The sequence below is a fragment of the Mya arenaria genome, chromosome 4 (genome assembly GCF_026914265.1).
Source record: "Mya arenaria isolate MELC-2E11 chromosome 4, ASM2691426v1".
Classification (NCBI taxonomy): domain Eukaryota; kingdom Metazoa; phylum Mollusca; class Bivalvia; order Myida; family Myidae; genus Mya; species Mya arenaria.
The window spans coordinates 40,767,162-40,785,792 of NC_069125.1; the positions used below are offsets into that span (position 1 = coordinate 40,767,162).

Below are 18,631 nucleotides of genomic sequence, written 5' to 3' on the forward strand. Positions count from 1 at the left end.
TCACATCATAAAGAATATACTTGAAAGCCATAACTCTACATTTCATGGGATTTCAATACAAACAATTAGGACTAAAGACAATCCTGGGAAGACATGTTGTTCGTATCACTGATTCCCGTCTCAAAAGCAAAGGTCACACTCTTAATAGCTGATTTAAGTGTTACAAGGGAGGGTACACAAGACCCTCTTCTCAATGTAATGCACCTATTGTCGTGGCAGCCACAGCAATTATGTTGCCTGAACAGGGGAAATCTATCGAAATCCATCGAAATCCCTTGATTTTGACAAGTTCCAGGCATAAAAAAGTTGAAAAAAATCTGTCCAAGTGGAGCAAACATCGATAGGTGCATCAAACTTGATGTACATGTACATGACCACGTAATTTTCATTGCCATTATCTGAAATCTACAGAAGAGAACCAGGATGAACCTCTAGTAATATTCCAATAAGAAAGATTAAGTGTAATGTGTAAACAAACATCAAGTGGTTTACTGTTTTTATTTCTCACACAGTAAAGTAAACAAACATTGAATTAGCAACAGTTGTAAACTAATTTGAGATTACAAAAGAGAGAAAAAGCTTGTTACAGCAGTTTATCCATTTTCAACTTGCAACAAAATATTTGAATTTCGGTGTTCCAAGATGATGCAATCTCATTAAAATCGTTCACTTCATTTCATTACGTTATGTACGATCGCTCCACATAGCGTAACGTCGTGAAGCGTGTATTGGGGATCTGATTTCAATGAGATTGAAGATGATGCAATGTAATATCAAACAGGCCTTTTAGTAGCAAAATTATTGTTACATGACACAATTAATGCATAACAATTTGAATATTCTATACTAACACATATATGTAATATATGCTTGTTGTATACTAAGGGAATCAGACCCTAAAATGAGCTAGTTCTCTGAAAGCCATATTAACCTGAATGTTCGATGTTGATGCTTTATGACCCCATGTAAGTTTGGTATCATTTGAAAAGTATTCAATGGCTGATTACAAATATATAAAATTAATCAACTGATGCACATTATACATAAAGTTATTTTAGTTTGTATGTTATGAAATCCGATGTCAAATGCCAAGGCCAATAACCCTTGTTTGTTAAATTATTTTCGTATTTTTTTTTATTTTTCTGTATTTGTACATAAAACGAATTAAAACACTACCAAAATAATAAGGAGTCGCCAAGCATCCAAAATTCTCATATTTGTGGATCACCTACCTTAATTACAACACTAAAATGTCAAGTAAGTCCATGAGATTCATGATATATCACATACTAATAGAAAACGTGAGCACAACAAAATAAAGTAAAAATAATTTATACAACAAGAATAAAACCGTGAACAACCGGGGAAGATGTGATGAAGATCAACACACGTGAATTTATGTAAAAACTTAAACCTTCTCCCGAGTGAAATGTTAAATGAAAATTACGCACATTTATACATATCTACAAATTAAAATTAGGATTTAAACACATGAAACAAAATAAAACTAATCTCAAAAGAAAACTCTTTAAAAATCATTGCACACAATATTAAGAATGAAAGCTAAATTACCGTAATACTACCGGTAAATGACAAATGATATTCCCATTTACAGTTTACAATACATAGTTTTTCTTTCTATCACGTTTAACATGCAAAATATCTAGACATATTAACATATTACAACTCCAACCTACAAGTTTACACGAAGTTTCTTGTTATACACGCAACCCGCACTTATTCAATGGGTATAAAATTATCACTTATGTTCTTAAAATTTCTTAATCCAAAGGACAAAATAAAAATGGAGTACAATTTGATAGTAGGCTCATATACTTATACATTAAAGAACAGATATACTAATCAACTTTGAAACATAAATATTCAAGTACATAGTTTTCTAAATAAAACAACCTTATACTGAAATATACGGATATAAGGATATGCTAGGATGGATAATATACCAGAATAATATACTAGGATATGCTAGGACTGATAGTACCCTAGGATAGATATTATGCTAGGATATATAATAAACAGGATATATAATATGCAAGGATATGCTAGGAAAAATAACATGCTAGGATAGATACTACGCTAGGATAGAAAATACCCAGCAGGAAAAATATTGAGAAAAATTAGGTCAAAAATCTTAACACTGTGTTAAGTACATAGGAAAAACCAGAACTGAAACAATTATTCCATTAAATTAAGTCCATTGATACGATCTATAGCTCTCATGCGATAATTTTGATCAAATTCTGGCGAGAATAACTGCATCATGCTCTATTGTAAATCTGGGTAAATGAAAGTTGTTGTCTTCAATGTTTTGATCTATATATGTTTGCACAAGTGTAACTCATTAAAATAAAAATAAAAAAATAACTTAAAAGCTATAAATAAACTTGTAAATTAAAAACTTAATTGTCAGGCATACAGGCTGATCCTGGATTTCAAACATAGGCTTTGGTAAATCTACAAAAGCTGACAATATAATCAATAAACAGATCTTTTTGTCCAACAACAAATATCATACATGTATACTTAAGATATTAAAAAGTGAAGTAAAAGAAAATTTACAACCACAATGCATGTATAACTTATATTCCAAAACAAAACCCATCATTTGTTTAATCACATTTTAACTTGAACTTCTTCATAACACAGCTTATAAAGCAAACATGAACAAAACATTTAACTTGAATGCCATGTCAGAGCTTGCAGACCAAACCAATGCTGTAAAACAAGTGGTGAGTCTATGGCCATTCAAGCATCACAAGGCAATCAAGTCAGGAGCCCAGGGACCTTAACCTTAAGCAGCCTGTTAAGCAAACCAGTGGATTTTCAACGTCACTGATCATTAATTATTTGGAGATGTTTCTCATTATCAAAGAATATGTTCCTGTTTAATACTATTGAAAAGAATAATATTGTAAAGACAGAAAGGTTTTGTTTTTTAGTAAGGACTATGTTAAGGGCAACTGGACCCAGTCGACCTGGTAAAACCTCTGAACTCTAGACTCGAGTTACTTAGATAAAAGGTATTCTGATTTTCAAATTATTAGTTATTGTTGACCATTTGTGTTGATTACAATTAAAAACATGATATATTTAAAAACATTATATATTTATGATTTAATACACAATATATTTAAATATCATGATAAGCATTCGCAACTTGCTTTACTGTTTTAACTGGACAAAAAACAACAACAACATTTTGTCCCTACTCCACCTAGTATTCAAAAACCGTTGCCATAACTCAGATAAAAATATTTAAGCCTTACTATATATTAACAGGTATGGAATCATTTAACACCGTTCACTTTCACAAACTCAAGATAATGACTCTGTAAAACCAGTTTTGATACACCCTGTTAGCTTAACAATCTGTACAAAGTTTCAAGCCACCCAGCCCATATATCCCGGCCCAGATGGTGACTCAGGAGTCCTGTGGTAGGGGATTGGGATGGCGTTTGCGCACCGTCGTGTCCTCCTCATCAACTTCCTTCTTACCAGCAGCATCCAGCAACACTTCCTCTTCATCTTGTCCATCTTCTTCTGAAAAGTTTAATTAATAAGGTGGTTTCATATCATATTTTAAACAACAATATATGTACCAGTAGGTAAGTAGTTCTCGGACAGAAATATATGTACCAGTAGGTAAGTAGTTCTCGGACAGAAATATATGTACCAGTAGGTAAGTAGTTCTCCGACAGAAATATATGTACCAGTAGGTAAGTAGTTCTCCGACAGAAATATATGTACCAGTAGGTAAATAATTCTCCGACAGAAATATATGTACCAGTAGGTAAGTAGTTCTCAGACAGAAATATATGTACCAGTCGGTAAGTAGTTCTCGGTCAGAATTATATGTACCAGTAGGTACCGGTAAGTAGTTCTCAGACAGAAATATATGTACCAGTAGGTAAGTAGTTCTCGGACAGAAATATATGTACCAGTAGGTAAGTAGTTCTCGGACAGAAATATATGTACCAGTAGGTAAGTAGTTCTCAGACAGAAATAAATGTACCAGTAGGCAAGTAGTTCTCGGACAGAAATATATGCAGATTCCAACATACTAACATTATAAATTAAATAAACTACTGTTTACAAAATCCAATTTCCCTTCTTTTTGGAATCCCAAGTGGGCAATTGTAGTGCATATGCACAAACATACCATAAATGGCATACAATGTAAACCAAACATGCCTGCATGACAAGCTTTACCAGTCTACAATTTTTGTTGCAAACATATAAAAGAAAATTATTTTAAAAACTGAATTTTTAATGGAAAATTTACATCCAAAACATGTGAAAATTTAATAAAAAGCCATTTATGATGCTTTTCAATCAAATGCAATAAGAGGAACCTATATCACAATTCATAGGCAAATCATACAATACCCGTACACATTTTTAACATACTGCAGATCTTTCTTTCCTTACTATTAAGAATTATCAGACAATGATAATAAATAGTTGGTCAATCAATGTCAGAAAGTAACAAAGTTACTATTAGAAAATAATGCTTAATATGTATTACATGTATTTACTGGTTTAAAAATTTAGCTTAAACAGATATCATAACATTAAAGTTTTGTTGTAAATTGAGGAAATGCCAGATCGAAACCAATGAATACAAAAGGTTGATTTTATGATTATAAAAGAGGCCTATTTATTTTTTTTAAGTATAGAAATTCAGGGTAGTGCTTAAAATCTCTAAATTTCTGACACCACATTTGATCCAGCACCTACCCTGTTTGCCTTGATCACTTAGTTGGTCCCCAGCTGGCTCTGTGTCATCACTGTCAACAGTTTCTGGCAGCAGTGTCTCCACAGACTGGCTCCCTGTTTCCTCACCGCTTGACTCCCGGTCAGACTTGTTCACTATCTCAAAACTGTCAGAGTCTGGGGTAGACTCGGAGGACTGATCATTACTCTCCTAGAGTAAATAAGGTAAATCCAGCCACATGTTGATCCATTAATACAGTAAGAATATCAATGTGTTTTAGTTATTTAGGATAATCAATCTATTTTGTGCATTCAGGCAGTAGGAACACTTTCTTCGAAACATTATAGCTAACACTAGCCTACTCACACTTACAATAAGCAGGTTTCTTAGTTACCCTAAAGTCTCAACAAAAACAACAACAATTTACTATAACAAATTGAGAATCCAACTCTTTCCACTTTCATCCTGCTATCTGTAGTGTTTGACAAGTAATTCTCCCCGCTATTAACGGTTTTGGCAGAGATGTTCCTCCCCTTTGAGGGATACATCTCCTATCCTGATCAATTTAATCAATTAATCAATCTAACTTTGAAAGCACAAACCTTTTCAGTGGCCTCTTTCTTCCCGCTCTCAGAAGCATTTGCGGAGTTATTCCCCTGTGCTGGTTGTACGGAGACATCCCCCATCTTGTTCTGCACGGACTGCATGGCCATGAGGATTTTGGTCATCTGGGACTCGGTCTCGGCCAGACGCTCCTGTAACTTTCTGATGTCCATTTCCTCTGGAATAAACAACTCATGGCCATAGGAAACATACAGATAACAGTCATGGAAATTAAAATGTTCTTGCTTAAACACTTCAAAGTTCATGTTATCATATTATAAGACACAGGCAAAAATACACAAATTAATAATAAAACTTAGATAGTTTTACAAGCTCAGGCTTGATTCATGCTTCACAGAATGAACACAGGCAACTTGAGTGTGTGTATACCACGTGATAAATTGCGTCATAAATGCTACGTTGGTAGGCAATATTTTGATTTGAAAAAAGATTTTAAACAAAGATAACTTCACTATCTCTTCACCATTTTAAATGAAACATAGTGCAGTCTATGCAGCTTACGGCGCCCCACCTTCGGTCTTTTACCAGAATATGATTGCGAGTTTAGTTTCTTAAAACACTTCGACAAACCTTTCACAATAGGCTGTCTGACGGAGCACTGTCAAAACATTATTTTGGAAACAGGTTGGTCGAAGTGTTTGATGAAACTAATGACCTCATCAAAATCGGAAATAAAACAAATGCGGGGCTCTTTAAGCGGCATAGTCATTTAAAATGGTGTTGTAAATGAAAAGTAATCTTTGATTAAAGTTTTATCCTTAAGCAAATTTTTGCTTTCCGACATAGCATATATCACGTTTAATTCCCAAAGCAAAGTTTGAATCTATAGACTGCCAAATGGAACTTATGTGAGAACTTTGAGTGGTCAGTCTGAACTGGTCAAAGGATACATATAGGATCATTATTGAAAAAAATCAAGAGTTCATGAAAAGTTGGATTTGTTTTAAATGGCAGTTATTGTCAGAATCTTGCTGCCCAAAAATGAAGATTTCATTCATTTTTTGGTAAAATGTTTGATGCTTATTATGATAAATTTAATATAGGAAAGTATGTAATGTATTACACTTGAAACAAGGAATGTCATGTCATATAAGAGATTATATCATTTTTTTCAATAAAGCTACAGGGGTATTGATAAGCTGATCTGAATCATGTATGCCTCAAACACATGACCTCTTGGTTAAGAGGCAGATAGCAATGTATAACGGTTAACCCAAGACGAGCTCATACAATATTTAAGCTGGATCAGATTTTCTGGGGAAATGCCTTATTCTGACCAATGCCTGAATAGTCATGCTGGGAAAATGGCTCATTCTGAACAGATTGCCTAAATAATCATTCTGCGAAATTCCTTATTCTAAACAGTGCCTTAATAATCAGAGTCCTAAAATAGGAAATAACACAACAAAATTTGATCTTATTTTGAAAACAAAAGTCTTCTTTAAAAGCAACATTATATCTATACACCAAAATTTCTTCCACTATATGTATTTTTCATAAGAGAAAGGCATTTGATAAATCAATACACAAGTGATGTTGGGATAAAATATAAATTAGGAGTAGTTTGGTTTTAAGCAATATTGTACATTCACGTGATAATGAAGCAAGAAAGTTCATTTATTTATACTGTTACAGTATATAAGGTAAATTATGCATCGAAAATCTTCACTCTTCACTCAAGCATTCGAATATTAAGGCACTCTGGTGCATCAAAATAACAGTCGTTGCTTAGCAACTTCCTTAGGTAAACAAAGTATGATACCTTAGAGCAATGTTAATCAAAATTCAAGAAAATATCAAATAAAAACCCACAATAGTTTGGCAAAAATTTCATCAACAAGCATAATTATTCTAAAATAACTTCAAAAAGTGATTGGAATTTGCAATTCAGCACTTGCATAGTATAGTTCATACACCTAATTAACAAACTTTGATTCTGCCCAAGGGATACGTACCTAATTGAGTTCCAGCTACCGGTAATTATGATGTTCATGGAAAGGTGTTTAGTTTACGGTATTGGATAAACAAATATGTGAAGTTTGGATTCCGGTAGATCTCATATTATTGTAGCATTTGAAATGGTTTTATGCTCAGGAAAAAGAAAATACACAAGAGCTGTCACAGAGACAGCGCGCTAGTCTATTCCGCCGCTTTTCGGTGTATGGATTGAACAGTTTTGGCGAAACATGCATGGATCACTGTTAGATTAGATTTCAATGCAATACATGATGTGCTGAGATATTTACATAAATTGAATTGGAAAATATGTGAGGTGGTACGCAAACTTTAATGTAAATTCTAAGTTGAAAAAGGGGCATAATTCTGTCAAAATGCTCAATACAGTGACCTCCTCCTGTGTACAGGTTGGGGGCATGATGGTGAATAAGCATGCAAAGTTTCAAAGCCAGATGTCAATGGACTTTGAAAATATTTGAGGGGTATGCAAACTTTAACGTAAATTATATGTCGAAAAAGAGGCATAATTCTGTCAAAATGCTTGATACAGTGACCTCCTCCTGTGTACAGGTTGGGTGGGGGCATGATGGTGAACAAGCATGCTAAGTTTCAAAGCCAGATGTCAATGGACTTTGAAAATATTTGAGGTGGTACGCAAACTTAAACGTAAATTCTATGTCGAAAAAGGGGCATAATTTTGTCTTAATGCTTGATAGAGTTACCTCCTCCTGTGTACAGGTTGGGGGCATGATGGTGAACAAGTGTGCAAAGTTTCAAAGCCAGATGTCAATGGACTTTGATAATATTTGAGGCGGTACGCAAATTTTAACATAAGTGGTTACGCTGACGCCGACGCTCGGGTGACTAAGATAGCTCTCCTTATTCTTCGAATAGTCGAGCTAAAAATTATACCTAAAACAATATAAAAACCAGGCTTTTTTGGCCTTGAAAGATTTCGAAAGGTCAGTTTAAATTTGAATTTAGTTAAGATACACAGCAAATATACAAACAACATTAAACATATGTTTAATATGCATTGTTTTCACGAGATATTTTAATACAGACATTATTTTGATCTATAACAAGCGTCTTTGTAAACGAGCAATTGCTCTTCATTCGGTGCACAAGGTCGTTTCTAAAAATTATCGTTGAAACATATAGAAAACAGTTGTAATTCTCACCGAATCGAGGACGTTTATCACTCAAAACAATGAACCGGGAAGCATGAACGCACCTGACATTACTGCCCTTGAGTTTTGGTCATCTATTTTACATATTGTATTAGTAATCATAAGGAAAATACCCTTTCAATTGATACAGTAATTACATGGAGTCACGAGTCATAAAAAAAGGTTAATGGAGCTATCAGCAGCCAATTGTATAAAACTGGTTCATTCTTTGATTTGGTTAAAGTTAGCCAAAATATTAATTGATTGGTTAAAGTTAACCAAAATATTCATTGATTGGTTAAAGTTAACCAAAATATTCATTGATTGGTGAATATTTATCAAAAAAAACTATTAACCAGTCAAATCATTTAACTGTGCAAACAAACCTATGGACAACTTATCTAAGCTGTATAAAACTGGTTGTAGAGAATGTGGGTTGGATTCCTAAGCTATAGAAGGCAACATGTACATGAAGAAATGTTGTGGGGCTCTTTTCATGCTAAGCACATTTTTTTGATGGGTGAAAAAACATAACCAAGGGTCTGAATTTCTGAACTAACTCAAATCAATCAGTATGTGGCCACAGCAGATAACTATGAATTATTAAGCCACAAAGAAAAACATGAATTAGACTCAAGAGCTTATAACACCAAGTCATAAACTGTAAATCATTAAATACTTTCAAAGCTATTGAGTGTATGGAGTAGGATGGAGTCTGTTACAACAAGCTTCATTTTGTTTGAATAGTGACTGACAGAGTACAATTACTGATTTTCTCTGGAGAATCAAAATAATTGTATTGATCTTGGGCAGTTAACATTATGATTATCTACATAACTGATATGAAGCTGTCTAGTTGATAATATTTCTGATGAAAAGATCCCCCCCCCCCGACTAATTAATTAGAAAGAATTAATGCTTAGAGCAGGCCCAATCACTGATTAAAATATCATGATTCAGGATTAGTTTAAAGAACTTATCCTTCTTTGGGATAAAAGTTTCCAATTTCAGATATTTTTAATATACAATTTGATGCCTGTTTTTTTTCTTTCAAACCCTGACTCTCAGTCTTACACACGTATGGTGATGGTTTACACTAATAATCTATCTAAACTACATACATGATTCAATATCTTAAATTCACACACTGGACTAAAAAGAAGGAAAAAGGGAAATAGTAGATGAGTAATAAACAAAATAAAACACACTAAAGTTTGAATTAATCTGTGTGTAAGTAACTGTTACTAAATGGAAGAGAGTACAGTTAACACTGTGAGGAAAGGTTTTGAAATGGAGTCTTTAGAAGATTTAAATCAATGTATTGAAGTAATTGGTATGATTGGAAGTAATTGATACAAGTTGAAGTAATTGGTATGAGTGGAAGTAATTGGTACAATTTATAGGAAACATGGAAGATAGAACCGCTACATGTAATCTAATTATAAACAAACGATTTTCACGAGGTTGTCTTAGAAATTTTGCACTAATTCATTTGAAGTAATTGGTATCATATGGTTATGAAACACATGAAATAAAGAACAGCTAACAAGAACAGTAAACAGTTATGTACTGATTATTTGGGTAACAGTCTATCATAGTGTCCCTTGATGTCAGGGATGACATCTGAACTGTTGCCTTACCGTATATATCGGCCGAGGGCAACGGTTCAGAATGTCATCCCCGACACCAAGGGACAACAGTTTTGAGTTTTTCCTATATAACTTCCAGTATAAAATAACTGAAATGAAGGAAATTACTGTTTTAATACCTGATGAAAATTTTATTTTAATCAAGTTTTAATTTTATTTTAATCAAGTTTAAAAATATTTAAAAAACCTAATGATATGCCGTCTAAAAATAGAATTTGGAAATTTCAATGACATGAGGGAAACAGTTCAAACTGTTGATTGGGGAATATTTCAATACCAGACAAATTTATAGCTTTCATTTGAAAAAGCAAAATATAAAAAAAATTGTATTCATATAATGAATCAGGCAAAGATATATAGTTTTACTGGGTTGATTGGAGTCTTAAAAGGGACACATCTGATGCATGTCAAATAATCATGTAACAACTAGAGAAAGTGGGAAAAGGAGTCACGCCATAACACACAGGCCTTACTGAGGTTTTTATCCTGTACGCTATTAGCAAAAGCCTGTAGCTGGTCAAGCTGTCCCTGTAAATTTTCTTTGGACATGGGGTCCCCTGCTGACTGGGGAACTTGGGGTACCGTACCTTCATCATCTAGGGGCACGTCCTCATATACTGGGGATTTCGGCTGATGTGTCGGGCTTTGTTGATCAGAACCATCTTTTTTGTCTTTCTTTCCAAACACCTAGCAAAATGAACATATTGAGTTTATGAGTATGATTATTGGACATTTCAACTTTCGGCAAATGTTTCACTTGCAAAATGAGTGAAAATAATAAGCTTGATAGTAACAAAACACAAGCATATCAATATGTGTTAAATAACAAATCAAAATGCTTAAATTTTTCTGAATAATGAATAAGTTGAGCAGCAAATGGCTAGGAGTGAAGCTGACAACATGGACTTACTTAAGTACATAAAGCCATAACATGAAAATGCCAAACTGGTGAAAATAGGATGGCAAATGGGTTTAAAGGTTTTTTATCTTTACTGAATAACTGGCATGTATTGACTATTATTACATGATCTATAAATAAACCACCCATGATTAGACAAAGAGCATTATTCAAAGACCGATTAAAAGCCATATTGACATGTCTATTCATAGATTGGAAACCGTTTATCATATGACATCATAATAACAGGGGTAATATCCCTTCAGAAAATGCCATATTGACCTGTCCATTTATAGACCAAAAACAATTTATCGTATGTCGTCATAATAACAGAGGTAATATCCCTTCATAAATGCCATATTGGCCTGTCCATTTATAGACCAGAAACAATTTATCGTATGTCGTCATAAAATAAAGCAGGAAATATCACGTCACTGGACGTTACCAATGTGAACACTATTTGTTCAGTGTAATAAAATAAATATGAGATGCCATGGTGGAGGGTGATAGGTTATAATGTAAACTATCGGAAGTCAATGGTGAACACATTTCTTCGAAAATTAAGTCAATACAAAGTTCAATTTATCCAAAAAATGATCAAAGCAAGTCAATAACAACTGCATCATATCATAAATATCATATAATAAAATGGTGAACATAATATAACAGCTTATTCACAGCTAACAAGTAAATAATTGTATAATATCAAATTTGTCCTTGTTACATTCAGGAGTTACCCGATTCTAAGTACTATTGAGGCAACAGATTCATCTATTGGATTATATTTAACTCTATACAGAATTTTTTTTGAACATGCTTACCTTAGTAAGTGTATACACAAGGTAGACTACGATGCCAATGGCGTACATAGGAAGTATGACACTCATCATTCCACCGCGACCCGACCCCCGTGTCTGCTTGCCTTGGTCTGCTGCTGCTGCCCGCATACCAGGGTGGGGACCATGCTGAAGAAAAAAATCAATAGTGGTTGAATTCAGCTCAAGCTCACAGGCCTTGTTAATTGCAGTGCTTGTTTTTTTTTAGTTTGTTTCAGAATCCACAACAGAACTTTAAGACACTGAATAAGAAAAAATCACCCTAGTATGTATGCAAAAACTGCAGCTAAAATGAAAAATAACATATCTTAGAATAACCACTTTATATATGATGCATTCTGGTACACAGTCATACCTCACACATGCAGAAATGTCTACATTTTCCATGTTGTCAGTTATCATTGGCAAGCATACTGTATCATTTCAAAGACTGAGTAATAAAAGAAATACTGGAGGACTAAACAAAAATATATCATTAAAATTGCTTGATAGTGTAAGGTTTAAAGTAAATAAAACTTAATTGGATGATTTGCTGTATTGTGGTCCAGTTTATACTATTAACCATTACGAAAAGTCTGATTATTTGTCATCGATATGAAAATTAGAATTATCTGTCATTACAGAATACCAACCTAGTCTAAAATAATAGACGTGTTGTACGGGATTCTTCCAATCCCTAACGTCTAAACGGGAATGTGCAAAAAACGGGGGTGTTTTAAAAATATTGAAATTATTTTAAGTGAAGTATTTTATGGTTGAAATTGATCATAAAGAGTTATATTCATATTTTACCATGTAAGTGAAATGTTATTTTGCACTAAACAAGCATTTAGTGCATTAAAACAAGTTGTTTACCTTTCCAATGAAACGAAAGTTGACTGACACAGACAACAATTATGCGAAGGGGAACAACTCGATACAATCGTAATAGCTCGGCCTCCTCCGACAAAGCTTCGAGATAGACCTCGTTATACAATCGTAACAACTCGGCCATGGCCGAAATGTTCCGAGCGATTTAAAACTGTGCCCTAAAGCCTTGCAGGTGCCCTTCATGTATATATCGTTATGTTTTGACAGAATGAAATGAAAAAAAGCCGTCAAACTCATAATTATAAGTTGGATATTTATTTTTTTGTGTACGAAACTAATATAAAATAACATTATCTGGTAATATTTCTTGTTTTTATGATATTTTATAGACGCTATATGCTTTAACCCGGAATCCTGATCGGAACAACTACCCACTTTTGATACTAAACAATTTGTACGTGAAGGATTTGCCATATCAAAAATCTAAAAAAAATCCGTCAACGTACAATTATTTGGACTAAATACCAACCCTCATGTTTTTAATATTTTCTGGAATGTCTGGTTTCCCCTTTGAATTGGGTACATGTTGATGCTGGTTCCGTAGTGGTGGTGGGATAAAATCTGTAAATTTTTAAGGAAGTATTACCATGGATACGGAATGAACTGGAGAGAACCTTAAACACTGTCAAAATAGATTTTGAAGCACTTAAAATGCCTATTTTTAAACGACTAAACAATGTTTATGTAAGGAAAAACATTATTGTCCGATAAACACTAACTACGGACACCTTCGAAGTTTCGTATGACAGTTAGTTGCATATAAACAAACGATACCAAGCAAACAATGAATAATAAGAAGTCGCGAAAATGTATTACAATTAAACTGTCAACTACATTTACAATATTACCGTTTTCCTTCACAACTTCTGACTTAGCATTTAATCCAAACACACTTAGGACCATAGGATGCAACAACTTTGGATACAAAAATATAAAGCATCCCATAATTACGACTAAGGAACCATAAATTCTGACAGTCTGGAAGTCCATTTTGATTACAAACAAAAATATGTGTCACGTGACCGTCCAACTGTAATCGATTAGTCAATGCCCGTGCATTGCGTGGCGAATGTTTGTGGAATTTGCTATTAATACTGTTGAATCAAATATGATATACGTCTAATACAGGATCCGATACAGTTTTGTAACATGATAAATACATGACGCCGCTGGTTTACTTGTATCGATATGAATCAGGGCGTAAAGAAACAAGTACTGGAAAGTTTCTCGAAACTTCTTAAGCTTTACTGGCTTAAGTAGCTTATTTCAATTAGCCAATGTACATACTTTAATTGAGTTTTGATAAAAGAAAAATGGTTTATTGTGATAATCATACAGATAGTTCCTCTCTAAAAGTATAAAACTCTTGAAGAAGTAAATATTACGCAAATTATTGAAAAACAAAAATAGTCAGCTTAGCTTAATCCTGTTATAAGGAGGTTATAAGGAGGTTTCGAGAAATTGGGCCCTGATACATTTTATCAATGTGACAGTGAAATTCAATATCATGAATTATTTATTTATTTATCCAAAATAAAACAACAGCGCAAAACCCATCACATTTGACTTTCAAAGTACCTTCAGGAACGTTTCTTTGTTTCCACTCACATCTTTAACGAAAATAGGGTAGATCTAGGTAGGTAGACATATCTTTTTATCTATTTTTTGAGAACCAGGATTCTGTTCCAAACCGACCTGAGAGCTGGGTAAATAACATAATTGTTGAAAGTTTAAGTATAACATGGTCAATTTTTAACATGTTCACCCATTTAAATTCGCTCATGTAGGAAATTACTAAACAAATCAACTTATCTATCAGGGTCGGTACGGAGATATATAGTTTCTTTGAACTGGAAGTGTATTTATTAAAGGGTAGTTTCAAAGCTCTGTTCCTAGTGCCAAACTAAAGTGCAGTAGTTAAAATCACCCAATTTTACCCTTGGATTGCGGTTTGATAGGTTTGAAAACAATCAGATTGTACCCTTGATTTTGAGGTCAGTGGGTCAAAGGTCAAGGTAATGATGACAATGAGCTGAAAATCTGTTTCTGATCAATAATGAAGAACGCTGTGTGCCAAAGCTTCTCAAATTTGGTTGGTAGGCTGGTCTGATGATCAGTGGACGAACCCTTACCTTTAATTTTGAGATTAGTGGGTTAAAGGTTAAGGGCTAAAACCCATAAAAAGAATTCACATTATATACTTCTAAATTTTAATGTTTAATAATGCTAATATATCGATAAACAATTGGATATTTACAATAAGGTAGCAATGCATGCACTTTACACACAACAACAACTTTTATTGTATACAAAACTTAACAAAACATTAGCACCATTTTATGCATGATTAAATTTCACTGGATGACATATACTACATTTGATGATATTGAACGACTGTCCCCTTTTGTCTTCATTCAAGTCGAGTACATTACATGTGCAAAGATCCAAGGCTTTCGTAGGAGTCAATAATGTTCAATTCGAGGGGGTTTTCCTCACACGTAATATCCCCATCACAATCTTCCAAGAATGACCTCGTCCTCATAAAACTGTCCAGACTCTCGTCGGAGACGGGCTCTTTGTCGTTCAACATCCGATCTATGACGTCACTTCCGTCGCTTTCGTCATAGCTACACGAGATATCCATGCTATGGTAGTCGTTGTCCATTCTCGGGAAAGAACAGTTGAAGGAATAGTCAAAGTCCATCACATTGGTGTCTTTCTGAGCGTTGAGGGTGTTCGCCGGCAGGGAGAAGCGTGTGGACACAGTACACTTTCGGAGGTCAGTAAACGCTGACTCGCGCCTAAGTGTCCTCCTTCTAAAATCCTCGGTGAACGAGCTTTCCACAAACGCGTTGTCAAAGGTGCAGTCCGACACCTCGCTGTCTGAGTCTGAGTCACAGAACTGGTCCCAGATAATGCGACAGCGGTCCTTCTGGTCCTGGAACATCGGCATACTCTGGCGCTCGAGGCGCTCATATTTAGAGACCGATAGGTTTACACACTGATTGTTTGCTGCATCATAGGATGCCGGCAGCGTCTGGTCCGTCATAAATTTCTCCATTATCATACTCTTCCCCTGAACCTCATCGAAGTTCTCCAGATATTTCTGTGTGAGAGTGCACTCCATATTGTCTGAGCGACGTTTCTGTTGTCTGTAGGCGCTCACCGGCGTGCTGTGCCGCGGTCCATCGTCGGTGTCCTCCAGCAACCTGGTATGACTTTTGTAGAGCTTTGCATTGGTCATGTCACACGGTATATTGTGTGGTGTACGATCGCCCGCTTCACTGCACGCTGAGTGGTAGCCAGTGTCTGTGGACTCGATAGTTCCGGTGGATGTTGAGCGGACAGACAGCTTGTTTGTGGAGCCGAATTTTCTCTTCAGTGACAGCTTCATTGACGACAGCCCCTCACGCATGTCGCTCTTTGCCCTCTTGACCGGCTGTGTCACCTCAGGAGTCGGTAGTTGGTTTGACAGTGAAGTGCCTTTCTGAAGCGCCTCGGTGGTTACATGTCCACAGAACTTCAAGAAACCCGTCATCTCATCCAGGTTGGTCCTCGCGAGGAAGGCGTCCATGCTGCTCGTGGAAGACTGGGTTGTCAGGCGGCGCATCAGTTTGTTCCTCTCGGAGTGTTCAGCTTCCTTGACTTTTTCAACTATAGGCTTGTCGAATATATGAAGTCTCTTCTTCTGGTAACGGGCGAAGAATGCGAGATCGGATACCCTCTTCAGGGATTCCCGTGACAGACGACCGTTCACCTGTGATTCTGATCGGGGTTTATCACACTTGCTTTTATCCCCTAACACCATTCGTGTGCCTCTTTTCGCCTTCTCTTTCACAATGTCTGATTTTCTGATTACAAACTCAACATTCTTTGATGACGCATTCGCACGCCAGACTTTCAGTAATCTGTTTTTTCCCGGAAGTTGTTTCTGCACACCATCCACTGACAGAAAGACGGCCAGCGGCACCTGAAGATTTGGCAGCTTAGCAATGACGTCGGCGCATGTGGTGTGTTTAGAGACGGCCTTTACGATCCTTGCAGCGCCATCTAGGACGAAGGGGATGTCCATGGTTTTAAAACGCTTGGTTTCTGCCATCTGGAATGGAATAAAGACACGCAATTCAGTTAAATGTATAATGTAGATTTAAAGACGGGCTTAAACAACTAAAAAAATGGCAAATCGGGCAAATGCTGTATTTTGTGATACCGTTAAACTTTTTTTATCAGTATTCTATATATGAAGTAAATTAATCCAGTACCTTTTGGACATAATATACGGCCTAGAAATATTCATTTCTTGTGTGTCAAACCTTTATTGAGACAGTTTTGCCGATATGCAAGTGAAATCTGAACTGAACTATATTTTGTGATGGCAATAACAACCGATCCGGCATTTACAGGCCTAAAGATCATTAAAAACCTCAGATGAAATTGTACAAATCGGAATCTTAAAGAATAGATCCATTATGGTCCAGATTAATTGTAAAATTCCGGGATATTGGCCATAACGGCCTATGAAAGCCACTGCACAAGGCGCAAATAGGCTGACAATAGAAATGCAATCTGCCACTTTCACGCCACAAACACTGCCATGAGTGTCATAATCCGCGCTTAAACACGAACATTTACTTTAAACACAAACAAACACTTAAAATGATTAGCTTTGGAGGAAAAAGAAATAGTGTAGTGAAGTAGTTGTGTACACAATTTAGGTTTTGGTCCGAAAAAATACCGTGCAACATGTCCAGACAACCTATATGTACATACGAATTCAAGAAGTTCAAAGTCTAATATTTTCCGGATGACACTTTTTTTTTATAAAAACGTCATTAAATAATCAGATTTTAGGTGGTTTTACGGCAAATATTAATCAGACACCATAAAAAAAATGACGAAGAAAACAACAATATGATGTTATTCAATCTGGCCATGTTTAATAAGACAAGTTTGTAATTGATTTAATTAAAACCTTTCCATGTAAGTAAGCCTTCAATTTTTGTTACTTTGTTGTTGCTAATAAAAAAACAGAAAGAAAGTCCACACCCACATACCATGTAAATAACTCCAATGTAAATCTATAAAGCACAAGAATCAGAATCTGTGTATCGCTTTCTTGTTATATTATTTATTGTAGTTTGATAATATCGATGTATTTTTTTAATTATGTCATTTAAAAGCCTTGTTGATACTTTATACCAAACTCGGTTCCACTTGACTTAATTCTCGAGTTAAGTAATTTCTCAAACTCACCGGGGTTCGAGCCTCATTAAAGGTAATCATGAAATCAGATTATGATCTCAACTTGTCGCGAAAACCTTAATTAGTTCCTATAAGGAGTTCCAGGCTCTAATTAGTACAAGGGGCTTTTCAGCCAATCAGGTAGTTGATTGATTGTGAAGGTCATGGTGAGAGAATAAAGAAGATTTCAAGAACCAATAACACCTTTTTCGATCGGATAGCAATCTATGACACGAAAACTAATGTCTTCTATTGTTTTACAATATGTATAAACAAACTAATTTACGAACATTAATTTCGATTTCATAAAAGAATTGTCATTGCATATGCAATTGCTAATGATGATTGAAGTTAAATAAAAAAATCGTTGCTGCCAAATACGATGTGTATTGTACTTTTGTCTTATGTTGAAACTTAATCGCATTCATGTGTGTACAAACATTAATACAGAATGTCACATGGGCCGTGTGAGTCGATATAAAAATACGTCATTTAAAAAAAAAACAGTATTTACACCTGCATTTTACACAAGTCGAAATGAAACTGGCTTTTCTGTTTTATAAAACTTAAATGGAATGATTGCATATTGCTTAAGGACACACCCTGACCCGGGAACATGTATTTTACAGTTTTCTTATGTTGAAACTTAATCG

At 35.0% G+C, this 18,631-nt stretch overlaps 1 protein-coding gene across 2 annotated transcripts; it reads right to left on the reverse strand.

The window, feature by feature from the left end:
- Positions 1 to 481: 481 nt before the first annotated feature.
- On the reverse strand, positions 482 to 13,757 carry LOC128232701 (resistance to inhibitors of cholinesterase protein 3-like). 2 transcript variants are annotated; one of them, XM_052946407.1, is made up of 7 exons: positions 13,586 to 13,757; positions 13,207 to 13,298; positions 11,853 to 11,996; positions 10,721 to 10,820; positions 5,338 to 5,516; positions 4,759 to 4,945; positions 482 to 3,561 (listed from the first exon to the last, which is right to left on the reverse strand). In XM_052946407.1, the coding sequence occupies exons 1-7, from the start codon at positions 13,725 to 13,727 to the stop codon at positions 3,443 to 3,445; spliced, it is 963 nt and encodes a 320-aa protein (XP_052802367.1). In that variant the 5' UTR covers positions 13,728 to 13,757; the 3' UTR covers positions 482 to 3,442. The 2 variants fall into 2 exon arrangements, with proteins under 2 accessions (XP_052802367.1, XP_052802366.1); XM_052946406.1 differs by having other exon boundaries at positions 10,607 to 10,820.
- Positions 13,758 to 18,631: the final 4,874 nt, after the last annotated feature.

Bases quoted from the DNA above. Each gene is read 5' to 3' on its own strand.
- LOC128232701 (XM_052946406.1), bottom strand. From the start codon at position 13,727: ATGGACTTCCAGACTGTCAGAATTTATGGTTCCTTAGTCGTAATTATG. The intron at 5,517-10,606 runs GTAAGGCCTGTG...TGTTTATTCCAG, and splicing joins CGTACAGGATAAAAACCTCA to AGGAAATGGACATCAGAAAG. The intron at 4,946-5,337 runs GTTTGTGCTTTC...TATTTACTCTAG, and splicing joins AGAAAGAGGCCACTGAAAAG to GAGAGTAATGATCAGTCCTC.